Source organism: Rhinolophus ferrumequinum, chromosome 23 (assembly GCF_004115265.2).
Source record: "Rhinolophus ferrumequinum isolate MPI-CBG mRhiFer1 chromosome 23, mRhiFer1_v1.p, whole genome shotgun sequence".
In the NCBI taxonomy this organism is placed as follows: Eukaryota; Metazoa; Chordata; class Mammalia; order Chiroptera; family Rhinolophidae; genus Rhinolophus; species Rhinolophus ferrumequinum.
Window position 1 is genome coordinate 33779826 of NC_046306.1, and position 16873 is coordinate 33796698.

A 16873-nucleotide genomic window follows, 5' to 3' on the forward strand; every position below is an offset into this window, starting at 1 on the left:
CTAAACCTTAAAAAAGGCATGGCAGCTTTTACTTTTGTGTGTCTGGGAACCTTCAGCTGCCATGTCCAGCAGGAGAGGTAGCATGGAAAGACCATGCAAAGGGGCCATGCGCAGAGGGAGAGGTCCTGAGCCTGCATGGAGAAAGAAGGCAGCTCAGTCAGCCCAGTCCCCTGCTCACCCTCCAGCTGAATGCAGCATACTGGTGACTAGACTAGCTGAAAAACCACTGAATGAAGCCGACTCTAGTTGACAGAATTGTGAGCAAATAATATAGATGCCGTTTCAGCTTCTAAGGTTTGGGGCAGTTTGTTACACAGCAATAGAAACATGAAAATGATCTCAAGACTTTTGGCCTCCACACCCAGAAGAATGGAGCTACCATTAAGCAGATGGAGAAGACTGCTAGTTAACAGGTTTGAGGGAAAGACTTGGGTGGATAGATTAAAATCTTACTACCTCTAAATGGAAAAGAACAATGTGTTTCTTATTAGAACAAGATCTTCTATCTCTTAAGCATTGTTGGATTTTCCAAAGCTAGGAAAGGCCATTTTAGGAGAAACAATAATAGCAACAGCAGAAGTTAAAGGAATGTTTAGATTCTTCTTTCCAGTTTCTGACACTCTGTTGACAACCAATGAAATACCCATGGCAATTCCGGACAGAGAAACCCTCGTCTGGTTTTTCTGGCTTTGTCACTATGGTTTCAGGGCTTCAGTGACTTTACCATATAGAGATACCACTATGCTTGTTTCCCTCCCGCTTTCCACAGGTATTCATAGAGAACCACCTTGGGCTTGGCTGATGGACTTCTGGAAGCTGAGGGCACTGCCTTGGATGGAGGTGCTTGCCAGTTTTAGATTTAATCCTTCCTGTAGCCATACACTTTCAGAGACAGCAACATGTGGGAAAAGAAAAACTGCCTGGTCAATTTGGTCAGCCTGTGGGTCTCTGATGATAGACATTTGTGCTAATACCTTGTGAAGTTGAACCCACCTTGAGTGTTGAGGAAAAGCAGTATACTCCTTAAGAATTCTTAACACCCCAGGACAAATATTAATATTAATGTAAAATGATTTTATGTACCTCACTACATTTGCCCACCCACAGATCCTTCCCCTGTTTAATCAGCTTTGGGGAGGGTTTAGAATACAGCTAAATTAAAACAAATTAGTCATACACACAAAGGCTCATGTCTTCTGGGTCCAACCTTTCCTTGGGCCAGTGTTCCTGGGAGGGAGGAGTACCTTCCATCCACCATCCTGTTGTAGGTCCTTCACCCCATGACTAAGCACTGCAACCTTAAGTTGGACAAAGAGACTGGGCCTCACACACAAAAGGATTCTCAAATTTTGAGCAATGGAGGGGTTTATGTCAGGACAAAAGTGATGTGTTTGACTTCATAAATATTTTGTCTTAAGAAAATGTTGAGAGGCATTTAAAAATTTTTTAACCATAAAATTATGTTATGGATATCCAGACCTGAGAGATGGCACTCAGGAAATGGACACCATATGAGGTTGTCATAGGGAGGTCATCATGGAGATGTGTTCATGACCGGGGGCCACTGGCAACCGCTGTTTTGGTCTCTTCAAATCTCTTCAAGTCATAACACACCTTTGGCCATGGTTTCTTCCAACTACCATCAACACAATTCATTTCCTTTAAGGTGTCCATCCATCCTTGATGGACTGCTGTTGTCCAGCTGCTGTTTACTCACTAGCTCTTTACAAGTGTTTGCCTGTCTCCAGCCGTCTGGTCTGTGTCAACACTAACTTAGTTGTAAACCTCCACTTTCACGCCACATCCAGCCTTAGCACTTGGAGAATGTTCATCAGATGTTGTGGATGAAAATGGTTCATCAGGAGTGTAAGGCTGGAAGAGACACCCCAGCGGGGTGCACCAGTAGATGGATGGGTGCCCCCTCTGTAGGAAAACGTACAAAGGCCCACCAAGGGACTTTGGAAACCAAGGACCAAGAGACTATGGAAAGTTTCTTGGTTTTAAGTCCCCTAAAAGCAATCCTGAAAAACAGAGTAGAGTGCAAGTAGTTAGTTCATTTGGTAAATTCCAGGAAACACAGGTAGGAGAAGAGAGAAGGGTACAGGGAAGGGGAAAAAAGCTAATACAAGGTGCCTTAATAAGTCAACTCCTACAGCAGGCAACTAAATCATAATTCCTATGGGGTATCTCTCAAAAAGAGTATGAAACACACGGCTCAGAATTATCCCACTCAAAGGAGCAAGGGAGCGAGTACATTTATATGCGAAATTCTGACCATCACTTGTTGAAAACTGCTTCTGGGCTGATTCCATGGCACTTCTGGCTTGCTGTATCCAGAAAAAGTCCTCAGGCACAGAGGGGCCGATATTAGCTTTTAAAAGTTGTCTGGGGCCCTCTGAAACAAAAGACCCAAAGACAATGAAAATGGTCTATTCTAGGATGCCTACCAAGTTGCCTTTCATTGGCAAAGGCTTCCACAGTGCTCAATGTATGGCCCTGTGGCCTGAGAAAATGGACACTGATCGCACTGTCAGGACTGTGAGGCTTTTCCACAAAAGTTTGAGGATAAAATATATGTATTCAACAGCATTAGCGGAATCAGCATTGTGTGGGGAAGCAGGAAATGAGGTATTATATATCCCTATGGGTCTGGACATCTTCCCATGATATTATTAAGTGAAAACTACAGGTTATACAACACCATTTGGGGGGTCCTATAACTCCATTTCTATGTTAAAAACACATAGAAAATTTATGCATCAAGAGTCTATAAGGGCATAAAGCTAAAGTGTTATCTATTGCTGTCTTTAGAGAAATGAGGTTATGAGTTCATTTTTGTCTTGCTTTTTCTTATCTATTTTCTGATTTTTTTTATCAGCATTGATTGCTTTTACAATAATGACCAGATTAAAAAAAAGATTGCACGATAATTAAGTAGAGTCTTAAGATTCAAGAATAATTCTAGATATTTCTAAATCTTCCCTTCTTTACTCCCTCGGTTCCTCCCTCACACCCTCCATCCAATGCTTCAAAACAAAGTCACCTTGTTTATGTGCAGGGATCTGGTATGCAACATCACCACCCTCAAACACAGGAGAAAATGAGGAATTAGGCACAAAAGGCGTTTGAGTAGCCAAAAGGTATGTCCCCATATCCATGCATTAGAACTCATCCATTTTGCTCACTGACAAGAACCTAAGACTAGCATTTTGGACTTGTTTCTATATATTTTGTACACAATTCTAACAGACATTGATCTCTAAGTTCAAGTTCACATTTAGAAGTGGCAGTTCAAAGACGAGAAAATGCCTGCCATAGGCAGTCACACAGGTGGCAGGGGAAACAAGAGAGGACAAAGCCTAGACAAGCCTGCCACAGGTGTCTTCAGTCAGCGCAGGCTCGCCAGGTTCCGTAAGGCAGAGCACATGCCCTCCACCGCCTCACCAAGACCGGAAGATGCCCATTTCTAAACCAGAGCAAGATCACAGGGACGGCCTTGAGGAACCCAGACCAGGCTAATCATACTCAGGAGAACCAAACATACAATGTCCAGGCCTTAAAAAGAAATAGAATACAGCCATACAGCTAAGATCATCCACATTAAAAGTGAGCACCTTAAAATGTAGCTTCAGAATCTTTGTACATAATATAAATCAGACTAGGAAATAGGGTTACTTTCTTATGGTTCTACCTTTTCTTTTGTGTGAAATGAAGTTGATTTTATATCTGTCAATATCCTCTGGATACAGTGTCTGTTCCTTGACAATTTGATCTTATAATGAAGGAACTTGTACTACCTATTACATTTTTGCCTCCATGATTCTAACTATTATTTTTTTTCCCCTCCTGGTTTCACAATATTCCTTAAATTAAACAAAATAAAAAAATTAGAAACTGGAGAATAAAGTCTTAAACTGTTCTTGGAGTAGCTGTGCTCTTTTATACTGACCAGTTTTTAAACTCTTCTTAAAAGGGGTTTTAACAAGCCCAAACTTTTAAATATGAATGGAATAAAGTCAAAAGGAGATGAAAGACATGGCATTCCTGGTGAAATAGGTCAGATGATTTTCAGACTCCAAAGTGTCCTGATAGTTTTACGTGATCCAGTCCAGTTCCTGAAAAAACCCTGCCAACAGGTAACAGGTCTTTGAAAGCTTTTGAAGCCAAAGACTCCCCACCAGCCAGCCCATCTCTCACTAAGTTCTCAGCCTTGTTAAGAATGAGAAACAGATACCACGGCACCAACCTGTCTAGAGAACATAGCAAGACAAATGTAATTGCCTGTACGAGGAATATAAGTCAGCGACTCCCAAATCATTCATATTTACACCCACTCCATTTTGGTTGTCTTTCCTTTATAATTTGGCCATACATTGATGTCAAGTATATAATTTCATCCGGGGCTTTATCAGTTACCGCCCAGAGCCATGATTATATGGTACAGGGAACTTCCATCCCCTGAGCAAGTCTATCTTTAGTATCTTCTCGATAGCCACTTCTTACGTAGAAAATCAAAAGGAAAGTCTCGGTTTTCTTATGTGGCCCCAGAATCACTAAATATAACATTTAGAAGCAATTTATCAACTGAAACCATTGAGTTTTCAGTTGCCACTACAATTTTTCAGAGCAAACTCTTCTTATTCCTTCCCTTTGTTATTTTTATAAAATTGCAGTGGATATTTTAGGGATGTCTGTATTGATCATTCAATCATGTACTAAGTTCTACTTCCACCTTGCTAGTGCCCAACCTAATGCACAAAGATAAGACTGGATTTTGAACAATCAGAGTCATAAGCAAGAAGGCTGAAGGTATGATTTCTGGAAGAAGTAACTTTTTACAAACAAAATAAAAAATGGCTCTCCAATAATCTAGGATTCGAAAGATAATTTATTAGTCTGCGAAGAGGAGTCACACACCATATACCCAGTAATACGCTTCTTTTATTTTTATGCCTTTACCTTAAAAATATATTTAAACAAGAAACAAAGATAATATTGAATTTTCCCATAAATTTTGCTTTCTTATTTACAGTTACATTGTAAATAACATTCCACTATACACAAATTAAGGACTGTGCATTACTGTATGTTCTCTTTACATATTCTTTCATAATATAGTACATACAGCTCGAAGCTATGCAATATTTAAGCTTAGAAAAGCTTGAGGAAAGAAGTACAAACTTTATCAATAAGACTATTATTTAAAAAGGTTCTGACCTTAATTCTCTGCTAGATTGTTTCACTGAAACCATTCTTTGTTAAAGAAAAATGCCCCATATGAGGGATGAGAATAACAGTCTAAGTTACCACAGGATCCACTTAAACTGGTTAACAAATACAAACACTTTATTACTTATTACTGGAGCACTTCCACTGTCAAATCCTTTAAAGAAGTAGATTTACTCTTCAGTTCAGACACATTACATCACGACAGTAGGTACCTCTTTATGAAATAAAAATGTTTCCTGCAACTTTAGGTTTTACTTGTAAACAGTTAAAGCACATATTTTGTAAAGATGATTTAATCATTCCTGGTCTTAGGTTACACAATAAGGAGGAGTTTCTATTTCATCAAGGGAGAAGCAAGCACACATTCTCTCTCTCTCTCTCTCTCTCTCTCTCTCTCTCTCTCTCTCTCTCTCTCTCTCTCTCTCTCTCCAGTCCCGCTCACCTGCCAAAGGCCCGTCACTAAGCACTAACTATAGCAGCACTAGTGTCGCATACGGTGCACGAGGCTGCGATAGGAATTATAAAATGAAGATGATAAAACACCCAACTTCAGTTAAAACACCAAACCAAAAGCTCAGCTTCTGAAATGCCTCTCAGGTGCTTCATGCTCAGCCTGAAGGTTCAGTTCACCGGGCTCTCCAGGCGGCAAACCCCACCTTCGATTGCCACGGACTGTCCTGCCACTGCACCGGGAGGGAGTCTGGAAATGTGAGTCTGCAGAAAGGAAAACAGGAGAACATTAGAAGTGCCAGCTGTGTCCCCCCATGTGTGACAAAGGGGGAGGAAATAGCAGAGCACCACGAGCATCGACAGGCCTGGTGGGAACCTTTAGGTGCCGAGAGATCCTGCTTGTTCACATCTAGCATCTCCACACGCTAAGCACACACTAGCAACTGGAGATGCAGAGATGGCCAAGGTCCTTGAGAGCGCAGAACTTACACGTTAGTCACATTCAGAATAGTAGTGGTTTTAATGCCAACTATATCGAGCTCATTCTGCTTCTTTGAAAGCTAATAATTTATGAACATTTTGTCCTCTGATCATTCAAAGCAACTGAGAATATCTGGTTCATTCATGTTACGCCTCCAATTTGTTCCTTAAAGGATTTGAATAGCTTACAAAAATTCATGTAATTCAACAACCTAAAGTAAATGAGGCAATGAGAAAAAAGAAAAATAAGAGGTTACAAAATAAGGTAAAGACAGGCATGAGGTTAACATTCAAAATCTAACCTGCGCTCTGTGCCTGTGTGAGAGACAGACTGCGGCCCTGTCCCTCAGCTTCCTAGTGGCCATGACCAGACAGGTGGTTCACGTGGGACACAGGATTGTAACAACCCAACTGCTCAGAGAAGAACTGTTCCTAGGCCGAGGCCCAGGAGCCATTTCTTCTGTAGGGCTTCATTCATATACAGTAGGTACCATGTGTAGTGGGTAAGTAAAGACATCATCTGTACAACAAGGAGCTTTGTAGGGTTGAATGTTATGACATTACTCAAAGGAGGCTGGCCCCAAGTGGACGACAGTAAAAGCTGTTCCACAAGGGGTCAGGATGACGTCAGTCAGGAATTCCTTTTTTGATGGTCCTGCTTAATCCAAGGATAGATAAATGTCGGGAGTTTCTAACAAAAACAGAGAGATTGCATATCCTTTAGGTAATCCTCTCTAATTCTGTTTTTCTAAACAAGCTCTTCCAGAGGACTGAACCGAGGTGAGTTCAAGCTGGGTGACGTTATTAGACGCAGCTGGTGAGGTGGCCAAGCCTAGGGAGGGACGGATGTCCTCTCATGCAACTAAACTGAAGCAAGCATAAATTTTGGATGGATTTTAACACGTAAGCATAAATTTTAACAGGTAAGATCATTGGTTTGTAGTTGAGGGTGGACATTATTCTTGTGTCTCACGGTACAAGTCCTAATAGAGTAGTTGACATAAGTCAACAATTTGGAAAGTTCTGGAGAATAAGAAATGTTCTCTGGGTACTTAGTTTTTCTGTGTACAAGGTAGGAAGCAACCTATAACCTACAGGGATGAGACCCATGATTTTGGGGTGGCGAGTTGGACGAGGCAGTCTCTGTAGTGTCTCCTGGTGTGTTAGCGTCAGTGGTTCACGTACCAAGTTCCGGCCTCTGGGAACCGTGCCAGAGAATCTGCCTTATTACCACATCTGAGGGACCAACTTGGGCCTCACTGCTTAGATATATTATATCTGAGAAGTCCACAGAAAGGCAAACTTGTGGACCTTTTGTTTCTTTTGATGCCTCATTAACCTTGTGGGAGGAGTTAGAAGAGGGCATGCCTGATTCTGCTACCTAGCAGCCCTTGTCACATGAGGCACAGAAAGCTCAAATCTCACAACTCCCCCAGGTATCATTCATGAATTTTTTTAAAGGTTCTAAACAAAAAAGATCCCTGAGAGAATAGAAGCCCCTCAGTCAATTTCAACCCTAATCTCACGCTCTTCGGTCATGAAAACAGGAGTGCAGCTATCACAGGGATCGAGAATAAAGCAGAACCACTGTGGAAAATAGTATGGTGGTTCACCAAAAAATTAAACATAGAATTATCATATGATCCAACACTTCCACTTCTAGGTATATACCCAAAACAAGTGAAAACAGGGACTCAAAGAGATATTTGTACAACAAGGTTCATAGCAGCATTATTCACAATAGCCAAAAGGTGGAAGCAACCCAAGTGTCCATCAAGGTATGAAGAGATAAACAAAATGTGGTATATGCTTACAATGGATTATTATCCAGCTTGATAAAGGAATGACAATCTGACACATGCCACAACATGCATAAACTTTGAAGACATTATGCTAACTGAAAAAAAGCGACAAAAAGGACAAATATCATATGACTCCATTTATATGAGGTACTTAGCAATCAAATTCATAAATACAGAAAGTAGAATGCCAGCGGCTGTGAGGAAGTGGGGAGGGGGACTCACTGTCTGATGGGTACAGATTTTCAGCTTAAGATGAAAAATTTCTGCAAATGGATGGCTGCACAACAATGTGAATGGACTGAATGCCACTGAACTATACACTAAAAAATGGTTAAAATGGTAAAATTTATGTCTTGTATATTTTAACCACAATTTAAAAAAAAAGTACAAAGGAGAAATGACACTTTCCTACCTGGTCCAGAATAGTTCTCCGTAAGATGGCATTAAGAGAAGGGGTTAGCTAGAAATGAATCCACCATGCAGACGCCCATAGGAGAAATATTAACACGACCAGGTTCTGTTCACAAATAAGTTGAAATTTTTCAATCAGGTTAGTTAATATATCTGTCCCTAAAAGAAAAGCTCACAGGAAAATCCATCCTCATGTTTCCCAAAGAGTCAGGGAGAATCCAATGGGGCCTCCTGACAGGCCTGGTGTCCCAGGCACCAGAGGCAACAGAGAATAAATTGTTAAAAGATCAAAGAGTGACCATATGTCCAAGCAGATGGCCTGCAACTTGACCAGGGGGGTGTCAGTCTGAAAGCAACTGATTTCCTGCTGCCCATGGAAAAGACCCAGAACTAGAAGGAAGAAATTCCTGTCTCACGGACCAGGGGACTTGATAGCAATCCCTTGAGATTTACAAAAACACAGATGGCCAATCCAAACTTATCTCTAACACTCCCACTCCAATTAAGTTTATGATAAAAGAACATCTAAATAAACTGAGCTAAATCACAAAATGTCAAGGAGAGTTAGGAAGAAAAAGAAAAAAAGGATTGAAAATGATGACAGTTATCTTGAGATATTAACAGCACATGGGCAAAATACTTCAAAATACACCAAGATTTGTATAAATTGAGCTGTTTACATAAGACAGAAATGTTCAACTAGACAAGCTAGTTGTTACATTAACTTCTCAGGATTACTTCTTCCCTAAATCAGCCTCTAGTCAAAGGGGATTTTGTAATTACAAAACACATTGGCATGATCTCGGTGTTGAGACGAATAAAATGGTCAAACCATCCAAATGTCAATATTTCACCAGTTTCATCCATCAACATGATCTTCTGACTCATAAAAAAATAAGTGACCTTGGTCTGAAAAAGTCTGAGCCAAGATGTATTTGAAGCTTTCTGTGGAGATTTCAATGGAGCATCAAATCATATAAACAGTGGAAGTTGTTTAAGAGAACGTTTTATATGAGTAGCTCTGTTCTTTTAGAGAAGTTTGAATTCCTCTAGAGGCTAAAAATAGACCACTTCCTACAACGAACTTGTACGTCAGCATTGAAAAGTACAATAAAGTATTTTATATTGTCTAAGGCCTATGCAGACTCTAGGGTATTCTACAAGCATAAGAATTTAACAAGGTGTCTTTAAAACCATTTAAAAAGCAATGCACTTTTATTGGAATTTAGAACTAATGAGAAATAACACACGAAAATGATAAGATGAAAAAGCAGCACACTGATACATTTTGGTTCTCTCTCTCCATCACTTGCTACATGCCCCACTCATATACGTCTCTGACCACAATTTTATGTCTCTAATATCTTTTTCTGGTTCTTTCTCGAGGAAAGATTCCTTGACTGGATCCTTCACTCAGTCTAGAAGCTCTCATACTAGCTCCTAGAGCACCCATCTGAGCATTTCTTGTCCTCTGATGTAACTGTCTTGATTTTTGTTTTGTTTTTTTATTTTAGGTCTCTAATTGAAAGTCAATTGGATGCAGGCGCTTGCCTTACACATAACTCGGTATTCCCTAAACCTGACAAAGTGCTTGACAGAGAAGGCACTCTCTAGAAATGCTCAATGAGTGGATGAGGGACTAAAATAAACCTTCCAAGGCTATGTTTGTGAATAAACAAAGAATCTCAAGGGTTTTAACTAGTGTGACCAATCAATTTGGTTAAAAAGTCAATCATAACTAGCTTGTCATAGTAAAGATTTTTAAAAAGTAGAATTTCTTTAAAGATTTTTAAAAAGTACAGAACTGACTAAATTCTTCCACTTTCCAAGTGACTATGTTGTTAGAATGGAGATGGAACTTTAGATTTCTCAGATGCTAACAGCTCCACACCAGTGGAACCCACTGGCCTGGTAGATATAGTTCTCTGCCTTCTTGCTAATTCCCTGAGTGGCACAGACTGGTCCTTGAAGAATTATCAACTTGTGAGTTAAACTGACTATTCAAAACCAGTATTCTTCGGGCTATATCTTTTTGTGAGAACAAATACATTGTCCAATAACATATTTATCCTGAAGATTTCAAAATGAGAAAGTTAAAGTAACAAAAAATAATACAGAAATTATTTAATTGCTTTTGTCCTAATCAGTCTAACTAGCAGCCGAGACTTCCTATCTTTCATACTCACGTCTTTAAAATTTTTAAGACCACCTTAGTGAGTGCTCTTTTGTGGTTTCTAGGAAAACTATGAGCACACGATTTAATTTTAAAAGTCTCAAAGCCTTTATTTAGTGGTTATATTTTAATTCATCTTTCCACTCTTAGGAGACTTGCTTGAGATCTGTCACAGAGTCAAGAAAAGATTCTCTTAAACAAGTTATTATCCTCCTTTGGTGGGGTCAGGAAAATAAAATCTAGATAGACACAGTTCAAAAAAACTTTTAAAAATACTTTATTCATTGGTTTCATAATTGTGAAGGCTTCGTTTTCTGGTTTTATTATTTTTCATCTTTTTTAGATTACTTTTTTAAATTTATTTTTCAGTTATAGTTGACATGTAATCTTCTATTAGTTTCAGATGTGTAACATGGTAATTAGACATTTATATACCTTAAGAAGTGATAACCCTGATAAATCTAATACCCATCTGGCACCATACCTAGTTATTATTGACTATATTCCCCAGGCTGTATTTAACATCCCCGTGGTTTTCTATTTTTTAAAAATAGAGAGAGCTTGAAGCAACAGACTATAGTCAAAGCAATGCATGCATTTACAAATAGAACAAGTGACATTAGAAAAGGACTTCAACATAGAGCCATTTAAGAAATACCATTTCAAAATAGGACAGAGGTTTTTTCATCAACCAGTAGCTAAACAAAGTACATGTAGCATACAACATACTATGTCCAATTCTAAAATTAATTACAGAGGCAGTTTATCATCATGGCTATGTGCATGGGTTACAGAATCAGAGCACGGTGGGTGCTGGGGCCATTTACTCTTCTTCCTGAACACACTGCTGGACTACATTTCCCTGCCTCCTTTGCAGCTGGGTGTGGGTACATGACGAAATTGAACCAATGGACTAAAGTAATACGTGCCACTACCAGGCCTGGCAGAAAATCTTCTTATGTACCATTGTCCAGGTTCTTTCTCTGATGATCTTAAGGCCTATGTGATGTAAGGAGACTGGGACCCTGAATTGCATTTTGGAGGAGAGCCTTCTGCTAATCAGAAACCCCAATTTGGATTTAATGTTGAGTGAGACACATACTTGTGTTTAGGCAACTATAAATTTTGGGGTTTGGTTGTTATAGCAGCTGGTGTTATTTCCACCAATAATGTTCAATCCAGGCCCCTACACTTACTAGCTGTGTAACCTCCACTAGTTACTTAACTTCTCAGACCCCACCTCTAAAATGGGTACAACAGTAGCATTTATTATCAGGCTGATAAGGACTACAAGATACATTGCATGCAATGAAAGCACATGTCAATAAATGTTAATTATTATTCAAAAAAACCACATACCCATAGAAAAAAACATTATGCAGCACAATCTCTACTGCAGATTATTGGGTATCCCAGAACTGGAAAATTCTATTTGAAAAGTTTGATAGTCTGCAAAAATAGAATGAGATATTTTAATGAAAAATTGACTGCGTGCTAAAAGGTAGGACTGAAGAAAATGCATATTTTTAGACCAGTGTTTTTTATGCTGCTGTTTTGCTGTTCCTAATAGAATGATGAACAATTGCTGAGTATTTATCAATTGCTAAAGGTTTTGTATATGGCAGCTTGCTATATCACTAATCTTCCAAATTTCAAAAACAATCATGCTTGGGTGCTATGGAGAAAACCAGTGTTAGAATACTGGCAAATTGCCTTCTATGAACATGTAACACTATTGTGAAGACAAGTATAGCCGTATGAAATGATTAGAAAACCATTAACAAAAGCATGTAAGCATGTACTTAGGGTTCCTCTGTAACCATGGAGGAAGACCACGGGTAGAATACTCCAATTGTGGTTTCCAATACCACCAAGCAAATAACTCAATTCTGACACTATTTACCTGGAGATAGCATCAGATCCTACAGGTAAGGGTTCAGTCGCACAAGACTGACACTTCCCCCAGATGCCAATCACAAGTCCATGTTGTCACCTGTGCTTCTGACCAACTGACTATAAATCGGAGGTCCCCACAATGCCCTCCTCAGATTTGACTAATTCGCTAGAACAGCTCACAGAACTCAGGAAAACAGTTTACTTACTAGATTGCTAGTTTATTATAAAAGGATATAACTCAGAAACAGGCAGATGGAAGAGATGCATTGGGCAAGGTGTGTGGGGAGGGGCACAGGGCCGCCAAGCCCTCTCTCCCAGCACCTCCACATGCACACACACCAATGTGGAAGCTCTCCAAACTGCAGTGCAGGGATGTTTTTAGAGGCTTCATTACACAAGCATAATTCAGTAAATCACTGGCCATTGGTGGCTGAACTCAAATCTCTAGCCCCTCTCCCCTCCTGAGAGGTCGGGGTTGCGGGGCTGAAAGTTCCACCTCTCTCATCACATGGTTGGTTTCCCTGGCAACCAGTCCACATCTTTAAGCTACCTAGAGGCTTTCCAAAAGTCACTTCATTAACATCATCTCAGACGTGGTTGAAAGGGGGCTGTTATGAATAAGTACACACCTATGTCACCTTATGGTTCAGCAACTGAGGACAAAAGACCAAATATTATAATAAATGATGCTTCCATTGCTCTTATCAGGAAATTCCAAGGGTTTTAGGAGCTGTAAGTCAGGAACCATGAAGACCAAATGTATATTTCTTATTGTAAATCACAATACCACAGTTACCCAACCACAAATGCCACAGGAAGTCGAGAGGGAGTAGATGGATGTGGATCAAGGAGCTGAGAAAGACTTTCCAGAGGCCTTGGCACTGGAAGGCAAAAGAACTGGAACGCAGTGGGGCACAAAATGACGTGTTGGGCCTGAGGAAGGGACAGCTGAAAGTTTGTTTGGTTTGGGACACACAGTGTTTCCAACTGTTAAAAAAATTAATAGATGTATTTTAAAATGGGGAAGTTGTACATAAGCATCTTGATTTCTAGCTTCTCTTAAAAAAAAAAATATATGGCAACCTTCGCATTCCCTCACCCAAGTATAGCAGCTACCTTCTTTAGAAGGGTGTTTTTGGCAAAAGAGTTTGCCACAAGTTGGGTTGTGTTCTTCCTATTATTGTGCTCAGAAGACAAGTAACATGTGGTGTTCCTCTTTCATTGAGGTTATGATTAATCCCAATTGGCTTCAGGTGGCGGCATCCTGAACCAATCACAAACAGCCAATTAGGCTTTAAGCTATAGCCACTCACATGATTTTATTTTTATTATTATTTTTTTTTTTTTGCTTCTGCACTTTATATAAGTCCTCTGGCTCCTGTTGGTGGAGTGCTCCTAACCACTTTCAGTTTGGTGCTACCCAAGTCCAATGGACTGTTCCTCAAATAAACTCTTTAAAAACTTTGAATGTGCCTCAGTTTATCTTTAAACACAGTGTTCAGAATAATAAACCTCCAAAAGCAGCCAATCTCTTCTTTCCCTCCATCATTTTTTATGATGTTAAGAAAGTTTTGTTAGAAGAACAATGGTAAGAGATTAAGAACAGAGCATGTTTTGGAAGAATAAAGAGATGGAAAGAGAAGGTATGGCATCTTACTTCTACATTTGTATCAGCCAAAGGCCAATTCTATGTTTAAAAAAAAAGACAACACAAAGGAGAAGTAAAATAATTGTAAGAACTGCTTTTAATCTGTCAATGCAAAAGAAACTGTATCTGGCTGGATTAATTTCCCAGCTCAGCTTTGGATGACTAATCTGCAGGGCTATCTGTTTAAAGTCAAATACAGTACCTGTAGGATGAGTCAGCTGTTTGGATTGACACAAAATAAGTATTGCTGTCAGCTAATATTGTAAAGTTTGCTCAAGATCAACTTGACTACTTAGCAGAAAGTTCTCTTTGTCAAAGATAACTGGGTGTTAGCAAAATGTATTAGTCTGCTAGGGCTTCCATAATAAAGTACCTCAGGTTGGGTGATTTAAATAACATAAATTTATTTTCTCATAGTTCTGGAGGCTGGAAGTTCAAGGTCAGGGCATCAGTAGGTTCGGTTTCTTCTGAGGCCTTTATCCTTGGCTTACAGATGGCCTTTCTTTGTGCGTGTGCATTCCTGGTGTCTCTGCCTCTTCTTCTAAGGACATAATCCTATCTTAATCACCTCTTCAAAGGCCTTATCTCCAAACATAGTCATCCTGGGGCTTAGGGCTTCCAGATATGAATTTGGGGGAAACAGTTCATTCCATAGTGATCTTATGGTGATCCTAAAGTGACACTGAGTAAAATCCAATAATGCCCCCATATGTTGTGGTCGCCATTAGTTCTCTAAGCTGAAATCCCCCTGCACTCTCCTTTGCTAGGTCCTCTCCCTCTCCACTTACTCTGTTGTTCAACCAGGAAGCACACTCCTGCCTCAAGGCCACCATGTGTGCTGTTCTCAAACAGAAAGCTCTTCCATCCATTGTCCGCTGGCTTACGTGTTCACTTCTGCCAGATCTTTACTCAAAAGCCACCTTTCCAGAAGGTTAACACAAGCCACTCACCTGAGTTTCACTAGCGCTGCCCTCTCTGCCTCAGCTTTTCATATATCCTTACCGCTATTTCACCGTCCACCCATTTCGTTTCTCCGTCTTATTCAGTGCTTGTCTCCCCCATATGCACAAAGGCTCCACAAGGGCAGGGAGTTTTCTCTGTTTGTTCATTGCTAAAAGATAGCCTGGCATATGTTAGGGACTCAGAATACTTGTTAAAAGATTTAAAAACAAATTTTTTTTAATGAGGGATAGGAAATGAAAGAGAACAAACTGCAAATTAGGCACTTCATAGTTCTGAATTTTTTAGTTTCTGATTATGGTTTATAAATTTGTTGTAAACTTTTGAAGAGATTTGTATAAATTAGGCACTCAAAATAATACTGAAGCGTTGAATCTTAAAACTGGGGGGAAAAAGCCTACACGTTTCCCAAGACTGACATAGTATGATCTGACATTATCTGTAATTTCTCTTACACAACAACTGCACACACATTATCCTCTTGCAGACAGAGACCATCGGAGACATCAGCAACCTGGCGAGTGGTCAAGTGGGGCTGAGTGCCTTGTTCTGTTGGGTTTTGCTGCGTTAATGGAATTCTGACGAATCTAGCATGAGGAGGAACGTGGGAAACACTAGGGCAACCTTATTTGCATGGGCATTTGCCCTTCTGGAAAGCAGGACGCCAGCCTAGAGAGACAAGGGTGCCTCCAGCTCCATTTCACATTATTGTGAGCATCTGAAGAGGCAGATATTCCTTTTCCCTACCATTTTCCCTTCTCCTGTTAATTCTGTCTTCTTTATCAAATTGTTAAGTCCTAGGTAACTTATATTTTTCCATCTACTGACAGCGTCACATGAAATTTCTTAGTATAATATGCACATATTTTGTAGAGTAAAGATCCAGTTTGCTACAGGCAAGGCCTGTCTACTGTATTTCTCACTGTGCTATTCAGGCATGTAAATTTGGTACTGTGAGGTGGCACCGTTGGCTGAGCACATCTTATGTCCTTACATAGTGAATTCTTACCTGATGTGATAATAGTCACTCTCCTCTTCCTTTTACTGGCACAAACATGATAGACCTTAAATGACCCACTCCAGAGAGAAGGGCTGGGGAAGTGTGTCTGGTTGGTTTTATTGCTTTGTGTCTATTATGGGCTTTTATTTTTCCTTAATGAGTTGAATCAGGAGACCCCCTCCTACCCACCCCATCCTTTTCCCATAAGTTCCCTGCCCACGGCTTTCAAGAGCTGTCTTTCAAGGAGACACAACTTGTGAATAAGTATATTCTGAGCATTCTTTATGTGCAGCATTAAACCCTGGAATGTAGTTTACTGCTCTAAAAATAGTTTGGTCTTCAGACTTCAATCTGAAAGCAGATGTACTCAACTAGTTGCCAGTTTCACACAAACCTGCTTAATATAGTCCAAAATAATGTGAATACTTTATAGAATAAAGCCCCATTTAACTACAGGTCAACAGATCTGGATGCTCACTTCCTAAGCCTGTGTGATACTGGGCAAATCAGGAAAAGTCTCAGAGCAGTAAAATGAGGACTCTGTGTTAGATGGTCTCTAGAGTAGCGTCTCAAAGTTTTAACATTCTTTGACACTGATTTCATGTAGCTTTGTATACATACATTGTTAATGAAAAAAAAAGTATTTTACTTCTATTCCATCATTGCTTTAAGCTGAAAGTAATAAATAGGCCACAGCAATTTGAAGATGTGATTCCTAAATTCAACCTAACAAATGAGAAATATCAACAGAATGAGGAATTAATGCCATATGTTAGTCATTTTACTGTATGTCACCCCTACCTCATTTTCCACATTTAAAACAA

The 16873-nt window shown here is 39.8% G+C and overlaps 1 protein-coding gene across 4 annotated transcripts in view; it reads right to left on the reverse strand.

The window, feature by feature from the left end:
• Positions 1 to 4902: 4902 nt before the first annotated feature.
• The window catches only part of TASP1 (taspase 1), a 245179-nt gene continuing 233208 nt past the window's right edge, over positions 4903 to 16873 (reverse strand). For all 4 annotated transcript variants that reach the window (XM_033095350.1, XM_033095348.1, XM_033095349.1 and 1 more), the window contains one exon: positions 4903 to 5943. In XM_033095350.1, the coding sequence (XP_032951241.1) occupies positions 5851 to 5943 (93 nt within the window). In that variant the 3' untranslated portion in view covers positions 4903 to 5850. The remainder of the gene's footprint in view (positions 5944 to 16873) is intronic.